The following is a 14,698-nucleotide window of genomic DNA, read 5'->3' as shown; positions in this document are numbered from 1 at the left end:
GGGTGAGATCGTTCCTCCTCTTTCCACCACCTCTGCCGCCGCCTGCCAAGCTGGAGCAGTGGAACTGGTGGGCCTCCTGTGGCCAGACTGGCAGTGGTGGTGGTGGAGGACATCGTGGCCGCCCTCCACAGTGTCCAGAAGGAGTCCCAGGGATACGTTGCTGAATTGGAGAGGGGGGAGGGGGGGGGTGGTGGAGCTGCAGTCATTTTGCCTTTTTGAGGGGGACATGTCTTCTGTGCAGCAGTCGTGGACTGGAAGCGCCATCGACACGGAGAGTTTCCCGGGAATGCACCATTAATGAGGCGGGAATGGGGATGATACGGCGGAAAAAGCCGCCACTGTGGCCGATGGGTGAAACATCTTTTTCCCGCCCGCTACCGCACTGAGTGCAAATCTGGCACAATTCCACCCAATGTGTGTATATGGTGTGTGTATATGGTGATGTGCTTGAGTGTGTGTGTGTATATTTTGGAGTGTGTTTCTATGTGTGTGTATATTGGTGTGTGTTTGTGTGGTGTGTGTATATTTTCATGTGTGTGTGTCTTTTGGTGTGTGTTTCTGCGTGTGTGTGTGTGTGTGTGTGTATTTTGGTATGTGATCCTCTCTGTGTGTGTGAGTGTGTTCCTGTGTGTGCGTGTGTGTATATTTTGGTGCTTTTCCTGTGTGTGTGTGTATATTTTTGTATGTGTTCTTCTGTGTGTGTGTGTGTGTTCCTGTGTGTGTATATTTTGGTGTGTGTGTGTATATTTTGGTGTGTGTTTCTGTGTGTGTGTGTATTTTGGTGCATTTTCCTGTGTGTGTGTGTATTTTTGTATGTGTTCCTCTGTGTGTGTGAGTGTGTTCCTGTGTGTGCGTGTCTGTATATTTTGGTGTGTGTTTCTGTGTGTGTGTATTTTGGTGCATTTTCCTCTGTGTGTGTGTGTGTGTATTTTGGTATGTGTTCCTCTGTGTGTGTGTGTGTACTTTGGTATGTGTTGCTGTGTGTGTGTAGATTTTGGTGTGTTTCTGTGTGTCGGGGGGGGGGTGGGGGTGTGGATTGTGGGTGTGTGTGTGTGTATTTTGGTGTGTGCTGCTGTGTATTTTCATGTGCGTTACTGTGTGTGTATTTTCGTGTGTGTTTCTGTGCATATGTATTTTGGTGTGTGTTTCTGTGTTTGTGTGAATTTTGGTGTGTGTTTCTGCATGTGTGTAGTTGGTGTGTGTTTCTGCATTTATGTGTATTTTGGTGCCTGTTCCTCTGTGTGTGTGTGTATTTTGGTATGTGTTGCTGTGTGTGTGTGTGTGTGTGTGTGTGTATTTTGGTGTGCATTTCTGTGTGTGTGTATTTTGGTGTATGTTTCTGTGTGTGTGTAGTTGGTGTGTGTTTCTGCGTGTGTGTAGTTGGTGTATGTTTCTGCATTTGTGTGTATTTTGGTGCCTGTTCCTCTGTGTGTGTGTGCATTTTGGTATGTGTTGCCGTATGTGTGTGTGTGTGTGTATGTGTATGCATGTATTTTGGTGTGTTTTTCTGTGTGTACGTGTGTGTGTATATTTTGGTGCATACTCTTGTGTGTGTGTGTGTGCTTGTGTGTGTATTTTGGTGCGTGTTCCTGTGTGTGTGTGCATGTGTGTGTATTTTGTTGTGTTCCTGTGTGTGTGTGTGTGTGTGTATTTTGGTGTGTGTTCCTGTGTGTGTGTGTGTGCATGTGAGTGTATTTTGTTGTGTTCCTGTGTGTGTGTATTTTGGCATGTGTTCCTGTGTGTGTGTGTGTTTGTGCATGTGTGTGTTTCTGTGTTTGTGTGTTTATTTTGATGCATGTTTCTGTGCATGTGTATTTTGGTGCATGTTTGTGTGTGAATTTTGGTGCATTTTTCTGCATTTGTGTGTATTTTGGTGCATGTTTCTGCAGGTGTGTGTATTTTGGCGTGTTTTTCTGTGTGTGTGTATTTTGGTGTGTGTGTATTTTGATGCATGTTTCTGCATGTGTGTGCATTTTGGCGTGTTTTTTTGTGTCTGTGTGTATTTTGGTGTGTGTGTTTGTGTATTTTGGTGCGTGTTCCTCTGCATATGTGTGTGTGTGTGTATTTTGGTTTTTGTTTGTGTGTGTGTGTATTTTGGTTTGTGTTGCTGTGTATGTGTATATTTGGTTTGTGTTTATGGGTGTGTGTATTTTGGTGCGTGTTTCTGCATATGTGTGTATTTTGGTGCGTGTTTCTGTGTGTGTGTATTTTGGTCTGTGTTTCTGTGTGTGCACATATTTTGGTGTGTGTTTCTGTGTGTGTGTATTTTGGTCTGTGTTTCTGTGTGTGTGCATTTTGGCGTGTGTTTTTGTGTCTGTGTGTATTTTGATGTGTGTTTGTGTATTTTGGTGCGTGTGTGTGTGTATTTTGGTTTGTGTTGCTGTGTATGTGTATATTTGGTTTGTGTTTAATGGGTGTGTGTATTTTGGTGTGTGTTTCTGTGTGTGTGTATTTTGGCCTGTGTTTCTGTGTGTGTGTGTGTAATTGGGTGTGTGTTTCTGTAGGTGGAATCGTCCCAGGTCTGCACAAATCACAGTCGTGGGCAATAAAGTGGACATTTTACCCGTCGGATGTGATGAGGAATTTTCACGCTGTATTGCCCCAACCCGCCTCATTAATAACGCATTCGCGGGGAACACGCTGGATGGTGGGCACGGATTCGCCCACCACACGGTGACCTCAGCGCTCCCTCGCTCCGGGCACCATATGTAAAGTGCACCAGAGCGCAGCCGACTCCATGTCTATTGACCAGGACAGTTCTAGGCCACAGACAGCTCCGAAAGCAAAGAAGACGTCTGCTGCCCTCAAAACTTATTGACGCATCTCTGGGGCACCTGCTGGGACACAGAGTAAGGTCAGCGTGATGTCCTCCACCCCTGCTCTGGCCTCAGGAGGTCCCCCAAAGTCACCAATCCGGCCTGGGGGTGGGGGTGGGGTGGGGCGGTGCCAGTGACGGTCAGTGCCACGGGAGCTCAGAGGAGGTCAGCACCCAGCGCAGGGAGAAGGTGAACGATCTCACACGTCCCGCTCGGGTAAATCAACCCACCTCATCCCTCTCAACTCACACACACTCCCAAACCCAGCACACACCCCCACAGGGATCTCACACCCCATGGGACAACAGCACTAACCCTCACACACACACACACCCCCCAACATCTCTTCTGGAGCTAATGTCCTCCATCCCGTCCGTGTCTCCGCTCACCACGCGAACGTTCCTCGCAGTGTCGTGTGTCCTGCTCACACTCTCTCTCCATCTGTTTCCCGGCAGGAGAAGCTGCCTCACATCGGCAGGGAGAGGTCCCAGGCCGGTGGGGGGTGGTGTGGCCCACGTGAGTTCCCTCCCTCCCTTTGAGGAGTGTGCCATCGCGCCCATCGCACAGGCTGTTCCCACCCCTGCTGCGGATGTCAGGGTAGCGCCTAGAAGAAGCGGCAGGACTGGAAAAGTTCAGAGGTCCTGATCCCAGTTGATTGCACGGGGGCGCGGTGGGGGCTGGGGTGGGGGTTGGGGGCTGGGGTGGGGGTGAGGGGGGGTGAACACGTTTTGTCACTTTACCATCTGGAAATATATCCACTTTCGCTGAATAATGTGTAATGGGGTCTTTCAGCTTCATGGACAGGCTTCGAGAGTCCTCCCCTGCATCCCCCCCCCTCCCTCCCCCCCGCTAGCGGATAAGCTGCCCGCGGCCGGACTATGGGTCATTCTGGAGGGGGTGGGGATGTGTGGGTGGGGGCAGGGCTTTTCGGAGCCTCTCGTGTGAGCCTCTCCCACACGCGCGGACCCTTCACGTATCGAAATCATCTCACCGCCCCGAGCGCTTTCACTGCTGCCGGCTGGGGTTCGCTTTCAGGCCTCCGTCTGAGCTGACCCACACCTCCAGCCGGCCACTGACCACACCTCCAGCCAGCCACTGACCCGCACCTCCGGCCGGCTACTGACCCGCAACTCCGGCTGGCCACTGACCCGCACCTCCGGCCGGCCACTGACCGCACCTCCGGCCGGCCACTGACCGCACCTCTGGCTGGTCGCTGACCCGTACCTCCGGCCGGCCACTGACCCGCACCTCCGACCGGCCACTGACCCGCACCTCCGGCCGGCCACTGACCGCACCTCTGGCTGGTCGCTGACCCGCAACTCCGGCCGGCCATTGACCGCACTCCTGGGCAGCGCCTGTACCCGCCCAACACGAGCTCCGCTCGCTCCCCACAACCACGGCCGAGGTCAAACCAACTCCCCCGTCCTCTCCCCTCCCCCATCCTCTCCCCTCCCCCCGTCCTCTCCCCTCCCCCCCGTCTTCTCCCCTCCCCCCCCCCGGTCACCCCCGACCTTCCCCCCATCACTGTCGACCCCCCCCCCCCACCCCCCTGGGCATCACCTTCCACCTCCCCACCGTCACCCACCATCCCGAACCCTCCTCTCTCCGGGATGTCCAGGTGAAGGTGCCCATCCCCCACCTTCCCGAGAGTCCCCACCCCCCCACCCACACTGACCCCCCACCCCCCCTCCCCACCCCCAGGGTGCAGCTCTGCCTCCCCTGACTCCATCGCCCTCTACGAACTCCATTCTCCTTCCCTCAAACCCACCTCCCCACTGGCCACATTGTCCGCCATTATCCCCCCTCCCCCCATTACTCCCTCCTCCCACCCCCCGCATTACCCCTTCCTCTCCCCCACCGAGACTCGCCCACGGAGGACTCGGGAGAGTTAAGGGGAACCCTCCAGCACCCCCCCGGCTGTCCAAGAGCTGCTCCGCTGGTGGAGTCGTCGCCCGTGAGGGTCCGGGTTCCTCTGGGGTCCCGGGCGTCCCTCTCGGCTCCTCGGGCGTCAGCCGCCTGAAGCAAGGCCCTGAGACAGGGAGTCCCGGCTTCCCCGTGTCTCTGGCTCGACTGGGCGCATTCCGGGGACCAGGCGCGTTCCGGGGACCGGGCGCGTCTCCCCCCAGCCTGCGGCGACGAATCAAGCTCACACCGGCGGGAAACTGATTTTTGGCCTTCGCGCCACATTGTCCTCTCCGCCCCGTCTGCCGTGACACCCAGTGCCAACAGTGCCGAAAAATTCTAGCCTCAATGTTTGTGCGCGATTCGGTGTGTGCGCGATTCAGTGTGTGTGCGTTTCGGTGGGTATGCATTTTGTTGTGTGCGTGATTTGGTATGTGCACGATTCGGTGGGTGTGCATTTTGGTGTGTGCACGTTTTGGTGTGTGTGCGATTTGGTGTGCACGCGATTCGGTGGGTGTGCATTTCGGTGTGTGCGTGATTTGGTATGTGCGCGTTTCGGTGTGTGCACGTTTTGGTGTGTGTGCGATTTGGTGGGTGTGCATTTTGGTCTGTGCGCGTTTCGGTGTGCACGCAATTTGGTGTGTGTGCGCGTTTCAGTGGGTGTGCATTTCGATGTGTGCGCATTTCGGTGGGTGTACGTTTCAGTGTGTGCGCATTTCGGTGTGCGCGTGATTCGGTGTGTGCGCGATTCAGTGTGTGTGCGTTTCGGTGTGTGCGCGTTTTGGTGTGTGTGCGTTTCGGTGCATGCGCGATTCGGTGTGTGCGCGTTTCAGTGTGTGTGCATTTCTGCGTGTGCGTGTGTGTTTCGGTGTGTGCGTTTGTTGGTGTACGCGCATTTTGGTGTGTGCGCGCGTTTCGGTGTGTGCGCGATTTGGTGTGTGCGCGTTTTGATGTGTGTGTACGTTTTGGTGTGTGTGCATTTCACTGTGTGTGTTTGTCAGTGTGTGCGTTTGTTGGTGTGCGTGCGATTCGGTGTGTGTGCATTTGGGTGTGTGGATTTTGGTGTGTGTGTGTGTTTGTCGGTGTGTGTGTTTGTAAGTGTGTGCGTGTTACGGTGTGCGCGTGTTTCGGTGTGTGCGTGTTACGGTGTGCGCGTGTTTCGGTGTGTGCGTGTTACGGTATGCGCGTGTTTCGGTGTGTGCATGTTATGGTGTGCGCGTGTGTGTTTCAAGCATGAGCCAGACCTCCCTGTCGCTTGCCATTTCAACACTCCACCCTGCTCTCATGCCCACATGTCTGTCCTTGGCCTGCTGCATTGTTCCAGTGAAACTCAACGCAAACTGGAGGAACAGCACCTCATCTTCCGACTAGGCACTTTACAGCCTTCCAGACTGAATATTGAGTTCAACAATTTTAGATCATGAACTCTCTCCCCCATCCCCCACCCCCTTTCCGATCTCCCTTTTTCTAATAATACATAATTTTTTCACATACATATAGTTTTCTTTTCCCACCTATTTCTATTATTATTTTAAAAATTTATTTCCATCCTATGTCTTATCTCCACCTTTTAGCCTATTTCGATCCCTTCCCCCCCACCCCACCCCCGCTAGGGCCATCTGCCACTAGCTTGCTACCCTTAATGTCCCCATTAGCACATCCTTTAGCTAATATCACCACCGTCAACACCCCTTTGTCCTTTTGCCTACGACATCTTTGGCAATCTCTCCTTTGCCTCCACCTATCACTGGCCCTCCTATCCAGCTCTACCTGTCCCATGAAGAGTCATACGGACTCGAAACGTTAACTGTGTTCCTCTCCGCAGATGCTGTCAGACCTGCTGAGCTTTTCCAGCTATTTTTGTTTTTGAATAAAATATACTCGCCCACTTTGCAGAGCCGCCCCCAAGGATCTGACCCGTGTATCCTGCCGACTACGCCAATCCCTTGTGGTCACTTTGACAAACGGACCACAGGAGGCTCAGGTACAGGTCACGATCGTTCATTCGAGCAATCGCAAGGAGAGGACCATCTCAATGCAGCTTGAGACAGCACTCTGCTCAATTATAAGTGTTCAGTGCATTTATACTTTACTGATCACGTTCATCTGTGGCAACAGGTACATCCCACTTTTCACCCAGGCAGAGACCTTCCCTCCTATCTAAGCTGGGACCATCTGTCCTTCCCCTATCTGATGAAGAGCACACTTTATCTTAGTGGTTTTCCAACCTAAGTCTCCAGCCTGACTCCCAGGACACCCAATCTATCTTATTTTTAATTCCTCCATGTCCAGTCTAGCTCCCGGGACCTTGCTGGTGATTGTAAACCCTGCGGGTGTACAAAGTTCACCTGGTTTAACTGTTTAACTGCCGATTTACTGGTTTGTGCTGGCCTGCCTGTAGATTCTAATTTAAGTAATTCATTCCCTTATAATAAATTCTTCCTTACTTTCTTCCCCCTAACAGTGTGTGTTTCATTGTGTGTGCGTTTCAGTGTGTACATTTCAGTGTGTGTGTGCGTTTCAGTGTATGCATTTCAGTGTGTGTGTGCGTTTCAGTGTGTGTGTGAGTTTCAGTGTGTGCGCGCGTTTCAGTGTGTGCGCGCGTTTCAGTGTGTGCGCGCATTTCAGGGTGTGCGCACGTTTCAGTGTGTGCGCGCGTATCAGTGTGTGCGCGCGTATCAGTGTGTGCGCGCGTTTCAGTGTGTGCGCGCGTTTCAGTGTGTGCGCGCGTTTCAGTGTGTGTGCGTTTCAGTGTGTGCGCGTTTCGGTATGTGTGTGCATTTCCGTGTGTACATTTCAGTGTGTACATTTCAGTGTGTGTGTGCGTTTCAGTGTATGCATTTTGGTGTGTGTGTGCGTTTCAGTGTGTGTGCATTTCAGTGTGTGCGTTTCAGTGTGTGTGCGTTTCAGTGTGTGTGTGCATTTCGGTATGTGTGTGCATTTCAGTGTGTGTGTGCGTTTCAGTGTATGGATTTCAGTGTGTGTGTGCGTTTCAGTGTATGGATTTCGGTGTGTGTGTGCATTTCAGTGTGTGCATTTCAGTGTGTGCATTTCGGTCTGTGTGTGTGTTTGTATGTGTATTTCAGTGTGTGTGTGTTTCAGTGTGTGCATTTCGGTCTGTGTGTGTGTTTGTGTGTGTATTTCAGTGCGTGTTTCATTGGGCAGAATTTTCTGCCTGTCGGGCGGGTGGGCCTGACCCAATCTCCGGTGGGCGGGGAGCTGATCCCCGCCAGAGATGTGGGTCCCGCCGCCATTTAACATGGGCGGGCCAATGAAGGCCCACCCAGCGTGACGTCCGGCGGGAAGCGCTATGCGCTCCCTGTGCGGGTGGTGGGGGGAGTTCCCCAAAAGCGAGAGTGCGCTGTTTCGTGCATGCGCACGACAGAGCGCACATCCCCCTGAGGCTAAGTGCAGCCTCAGGGAGATCGCTGACACTTGTACAAACATTAAAAATAGAAAAATAAAAAAATTCTTGACTTGTCCCCCTCATGTGACAGTGTCACACGAGATGGGACATGTTCATACATTTCACTCAAACTTTATTCAAACTTTTTAAACGCTGCATGAAACCTCGTCCCGCCACTGGATGAGGTTTCCTGTTTTCTCTAGTCTCCGCCGGGGCTCCTGGCTGACCCGCTGACCTTAAGGTTGGACGGGCAGGTCCTTTAATTGTTTTAATGATCCTGTCAATGGCCTGAACTCCTGAAGATTTAAATGGTGCGGGATGAGGTCAGGGGTTTCCCCTGACGCCATCCCACGTCATTTTGCCATTGGCGAGCGGGCCCTCACCCCCTGCTCACCGATGGCAAAATTCAACCCAGTGTTTATTTCGGGTGTTTGTGTGTGTGTTTCGGTGCGTGTTCCTGTGTATATTTCGGTGTGTGTTCCTGTATGTGTTTCGGAGCGTGTTCCTGTGTGTGTTTTGGTGCGTGTTCCTGTGTGTATTTCGGTGTGTGTTCCTGTGTATATTTCGGTGTGTGTTCCTGTATGTGTTCCGGAGCATGTTCCTGTGTGTATTTTGGTGCGTGTTCCTGTGTGTATTTTGGTGTGCCTGTAAATATATATATATACATACAGGCACACCAAAATATACACACACACAGAAACACATACCAATATAAACACAAACTAAAATACACATACACAAACACACACCAATATAAGCACACATAAAAACACACAGCAAAATACACACACAGGAGCACACACCAACATACACATACATAGAAAAACATGCAGCAAAATGTATATATACATTTGTTTACGTCTAAGTATGTGTATTTTGGTATGTGTTTTGTGAGTGTGTGTATTGGTGGGTGTTTCTGTCTGTGTGAGCTTTTGAGCGTGTGAGTATATTATGTATTTCTGTGAGTGTGTGTATTTTGGTATGGTACCTGTCTGTCTTGTATTGTGTCTTTCTGTATATTGGTGTGTGTTTCTGTGATTGTGTGTGTATTTTGGTATGTATATGCATTTCTGAGTGTGTGTATTTTGGTGTGGGTGTATCTGTATATTCTGGTATGTGTGTGTGTGTTTCTGTGAGTGTGTGCATTTAGGTGTGGGCGTATCTGTATATTTTGGTGTACGTATGTGTTTCTGTGAGTGTGTGTATTTTGGTGTGGGCGTATCTGTATATTTTGGTGTATGTATGTGTTTCTGTGAGTGTGTGTATATTGGTGTGAGTGCACCTGTATATTTTGGTGTGTGTGTGTGTTTCTGAGAGTGTGTATATATTGGTGTGGGTGCACCTGTATATTTTGGTGTGTGTGTGTGTGTTTCTGAGAGTGTGTATATATTGATGTGGGTGGATCTGTATATTTTGGTGTGTGTGTGTGTGTTTCAGTGAGTGTGTGACACTATAGTGTGTCAGTGAGCGAGTGCACGTGTGAGCCTGTGTATTTTGGTGTGCACATATATTTGGGACTGTGTGTAACACGCCTGTTTGTGCTGCACAAGCACGCAGTGACATGCATCCCTGTTACAACTCCAGTCCCCTTTGTACAGTTCCATAAGGTGCAGCAGATATTGGTCACTCCTGTGTAACGTGCCTGGCAATGAATCCAACCCATGCAACATCCCCATTATAGCAGCAACAAGCCGGAGGGTGTTTAGATAAAACCACCCATTCGCATTCGAGCCAGGCCTGGTGCTTGTGAACCCAACTCCGGCGAGTTCCCACTGGGACCATCCCTAATTTTCCCTCGAGAAGGTGGGGGTGAGCTGCCTTCCTGAACCGCTGCAGTCCCTGTGTGGTGTAGGTACACCCACGGCGCTGTTAGGGAGGGAGTTCCAGGATTTTGTCCGTGTGGTGTAGGTACACCCACGGCGCTGTTAGGGAGGGAGTTCCAGGGTTTTGTCCGTGTGGTGTAGGTACACCCATGGCGCTGTTAGGGAGGGAGTTCCAGGATTTTGTCCGTGTGGTGTAGGTACACCCACGGCGCTGTTAGGGAGGGAGTTCCAGGATTTTGTCCGTGTGGTGTAGGTACACCCACGGCGCTGTTAGGGAGGGAGTTCCAGGATTTTGACCCAGTGACAGTGAAGGAACGGCTGATATATTTCCAAGTCAGAATGGTGAGTGGCTCGGAGGGGAACTTCCAGGTGGTGATGTTCCCATGTGTCTACTGCCCTCGTCCTTCTAGATGGTAGTGGTCGTGGGTTTGGAAGGTGCTGTCGAAGGAGCCTTGGCGAGTTGCTGCAGTGCATCTTGTAGATGGTACACACACTGCTGCTACTGTGCGTCGGTGTTGGAGGGAGTGAATGTTTGTGGATGGGGTGCCGATCAAGTGGGAGCTGCTTTGTCCCGGACGGTGTCGAGCTTCTTGAGTGTTGTGGGGGCTGCACTCATCCAGGCAAGTGGGGAGTATTCCATCACACTCCTGACTTGTGCCTTGTAGATGGTGGACAGGCTTTGGGGGAGTCAGGAGGTGAGTGACTCTCCACAGGATTCCCAGCCTCTGACCTGCTCTTGTAGCCACAGTATTTATATGGCTGGTCCTAGTGCAGTTTCTGGTCAATGGTAACCCCCAGGATGTTGACTTGCTCTTGCCGTTGTGGTGTTCAGAGGGCCGGTGCCAGTTCGGTTTCTTGTTACTGACCCTGATTTCCTCTGTTTGCCCTCGCAGGAGGAAATCCTGAACAGGAGGAGGAGGAGGAGGAGGAGGTGAACTGTGCGGACGAGCCGAGGATTGGCAGCCTTCTCTCCTAACTCCGCTGACCGACGGCATCACCCCCTACACTTGGAAAAGGGGCGGAGGAGGAGGCGCTGGGAGGACAAGTTGGGTTTTGCCGGGGGTGCTGAGGGAAGGAGGAGGAGTAGGAGGAGAGGGAGGAGGTGAATTGTGCGGAAGAGTCGAGGAGTGGCTGCCTTCTCTCCTAACTCCGCTGACCGACGGCATCAACCCCCACACTTGGAAAAGGGGCGGAGAAGGCGCTGGGAGGACGAGTTGGGTTTTGCCAGGAGGGTGGTGAGGGGAGGAGGGGAAGGAGGAGGAAGAGACTGAGCGAATCCTGCCCCCACGCGCTCTCTCCGCGCCCCCTTCCCTCCGGCTCGATCCCCTAGCGCCAGCCCGCCGGTGCCCATGTCCCCGCGCGGCGGCCTGGTGGTGACGCTGCTCCTCCTCTGCGTCGCCGGCTGGGCAGCGGGCGCCCAGAATGCCAGCCTGGCGGCGGCGGCGGGGGGCAGGGGGAAGGGGGAGAGGGCGGCCAGGACGCCCCCGGCCGCCGTGGGCGACACCTGCCAGGGCTACTACGACGTGATGGGCCAGTATGACCCGCCCTTCAACTGCAGCTCGGGCACCTACCTGTACTGCTGCGGCACCTGCCACTACCGCTTCTGCTGCGAGTTCCGCTCCTACCAGCTGGCCCAGGGCAGCTGCAGCAACTACAACAGCCCCGACTGGGCCAACACGCCGCTCACCAGCTCCGCCGTCACCGAGAACGACCGCTACGACCCCGCCAAGGACCGCACCAACAGCACCGTCTACATCATCTGCGGCGTCCTCACCCTCAGCCTGGCCGTGGGCATCGGCGTCAAGGTGGCCTTCCGCAAGGTGGCGCAGCAGCCCCGCGACCTCAACGTCTCCAGGTGACCTACCTCCCCCCCACCCCGCCACCCCCCCCCCCCCACCCACCGCCCCGGGCGCCCACCCTCCCCGCCGCCAACCGTCACCGCGCGGGACCTTCACTCCAGCTCATCCACACGTATCTCCAGCTCATCCACACGTATCTCCAGCTCATCCACACGTATCTCCCGCTCGTCTACACGTATCTCCCACTCCCACTCATCTACACGTATCTCCAGCTCGTCTACACGTATCTCCCGCTCGTCTACACGTATCTCCCGCTCGTCTACACGTATCTCCCGCTCGTCTACACGTATCTCCCGCTCGTCTACACGTATCTCCCGCTCGTCTACACGTATCTCCCGCTCCCACTCATCTACACGTATCTCCAGCTCGTCCACACGTATCTCCCGCTCGTCCACACGTATCTCCCGCTCGTCCACACGTATCCCCCGCTCGTCCACACGTATCCCCCGCTCGTCCACACGTATCTCCCGCTCGTCTATACGTATCTCCCGCTCATCCACACGTATCCACCACTCGTCCACATATATCTCCCGCTCGTCTATACGTATCTCCCACTCTCGCTCGTCTCCACGTATCTCCCGCTCATCTATATGTATCTCCCACTCCCGCTCGTCTACACATATCTCCCGCTCCCGCTCATCTACACGTATCTCCTGCTCAACTACACATATCTCCCACTCCCGCTCGTCCACACGTATCTCACGGTCCCGCTCATCTACACATATCTCCCGCTCCCGTTCATCGACACGTATCTCCCGCTCATCCACACGTACCTCACGGTCCCGCTCATCTACACGTATCTCCCGCTCAACTACACATATCTTCCACTCCCGCTCGTCCACACGTATCTCCCGCTCCCGCTTGTCCACACATATCTCCCGCTCCCACTTGTCTACATCTATCTCCCGCTCGTCCACAGGTATCTCCCGCTCGTCTACACATATCTGCCACTCCCTTTTGTTTACACGTATCTCCCACTCCCGCTCACACTTGTCTACATGTAACTCCCCTCCCCCTCATCTACTCATAACTCCCACTCGTCTACCTGTTACTCCTTTCCCCCTCGTCTGCAGATAACCCCAACTCGTCTACATGTAACTCCCACTCGTCTACACGTAACTCCCACTCGTCTACACGTAACTTCCACTCGTCTACACGTAACTCCCACTCGTCTACACGTAACTCCCACTCGTCTACACGTAACTCCCACTCGTCTACACGTAACTCCCACTCGTCTACACGTAACTCCCACTCGTCTACACGTTACTCCCCTCCCACTCGTCTACACGTAACTCACACTCGTCTACACGTAACTCACACTCGTCTACACGTAACTCACACTCGTCTACACGTAACTCACACTCGTCAACACGTAACTCACACTCGTCAACACGTAACTCCACCCCCCTCGTCTACACGTAACTCCACCCCCCTCGTCTACACGTAACTCCACACCCCCTCGTCTACACGTAACTCCCTCCACACTCGTCTACACGTAACTCCCTCCACACTCGTCTACACGTAACTCCCTCCACACTCGTCTACACGTAACTCCCTCCACACTCGTCTACACGTAACACCCCTCCCACTCGTCTACACGTTACTCCCCTCCCACTCGTCTATACGTAACTCACACTCGTCTGCACGTAACTCACACTCGTCTGCACGTAACTCACACTCGTCTGCACGTAACTCACACTCGTCTGCACGTAACTCACACTCGTCTGCACGTAACTCCGCCCCTCGTCTACACGTAACTCACACTCGTCTACACGTAACTCACACTCGTCTACACGTAACTCACACTCATCTACACGTAACTCACTCATCTACACGTAACTCACACTCGTCTGCATGTAACTCACACTCGTCTGCACGTAACTCACACTCCTCTGCACGTAACTCACACTCCTCTGCACGTAACTCACACTCCTCTGCACGTAACTCTCACTCGTCTGCACGTAACTGACACTCGTCTGCACGTAACTGACACTCGTCTGCACGTAACTGACCCTCGTCTGCACGTAACTGACACTCGTCTGCACGTAACTGACACTCGTCTGCACGTAACTCACACTCGTCTGCACGTAACTCACACTCGTCTGCACGTAACTCACACTCGTCTGCACGTAACTCACACTCGTCTGCACGTAACTCACACTCGTCTGCACGTAACTCCGCCCCCTCGTCTACACGTAACTCACACTCGTCTACACGTAACTCACACTCGTCTACACGTAACTCACACTCGTCTACACGTAACTCACACTCGTCTACACGTAACACACTCCTCTACACGTAACACACTCCTCTACACGTAACACACTCCTCTACACGTAACACACTCCTCTACACGTAACACACTCCTCTACACGTAACCCACACTCCTCTACACGTAACCCACACTCGTCTACACGTTACTCCCCTCCCACTCGTCTGCACGTAACTCACACTCGTCTGCACGTAACTCACACTCGTCTGCACGTAACTCACACTCGTCTGCACGTAACTCACACTCGTCTGCACGTAACTCACACTCGTCTGCGCGTAACTCCACCCCCTCGTCTACGCGTAACTCCACCCCCTCGTCTACGTGTAACTCACCCTCGTCTACGCGTAACTCACACTCGTCTACGCGTAACTCACACTCGTCTACGCGTAACTCACACTCGGCAACACGTAACTCACACTCGGCAACACGTAACTCACACTCGGCAACACGTAACTCACACTCGTCAACACGTAACTCCACCCGTCTACACGTAACTCCACCCGTCTACATGTAACTCCCTCCGCACTCGTCAACACGTAACTCACACTCGTCAACACGTAACTCCACCCGTCTACACGTAACTCCCTCCACACTCGTCTACACGTAACTCGCACTCGTCT

The 14,698-nt window shown here is 53.2% G+C and overlaps 1 protein-coding gene across 1 annotated transcript in view; it reads left to right on the top strand.

The window, feature by feature from the left end:
* Positions 1-11,296: 11,296 nt before the first annotated feature.
* Positions 11,297-14,698, top strand: part of LOC144677516 (protein shisa-6-like) — a 25,850-nt gene continuing 22,448 nt past the window's right edge. The window contains exon 1 of the mRNA XM_078537585.1: positions 11,297-11,802. Coding sequence (XP_078393711.1) covers positions 11,297-11,802 — 506 coding nt within the window. The remainder of the gene's footprint in view (positions 11,803-14,698) is intronic.

The sequence above is a fragment of the Cetorhinus maximus genome, unplaced genomic scaffold (genome assembly GCF_964194155.1).
Source record: "Cetorhinus maximus unplaced genomic scaffold, sCetMax3.hap1.1 HAP1_SCAFFOLD_2622, whole genome shotgun sequence".
NCBI lineage: Eukaryota > Metazoa > Chordata > Chondrichthyes > Lamniformes > Cetorhinidae > Cetorhinus > Cetorhinus maximus.
The sequence above is the reverse complement of the archived record's forward strand: the minus strand, read 5'-3'. Positions and strand labels throughout refer to the sequence as shown.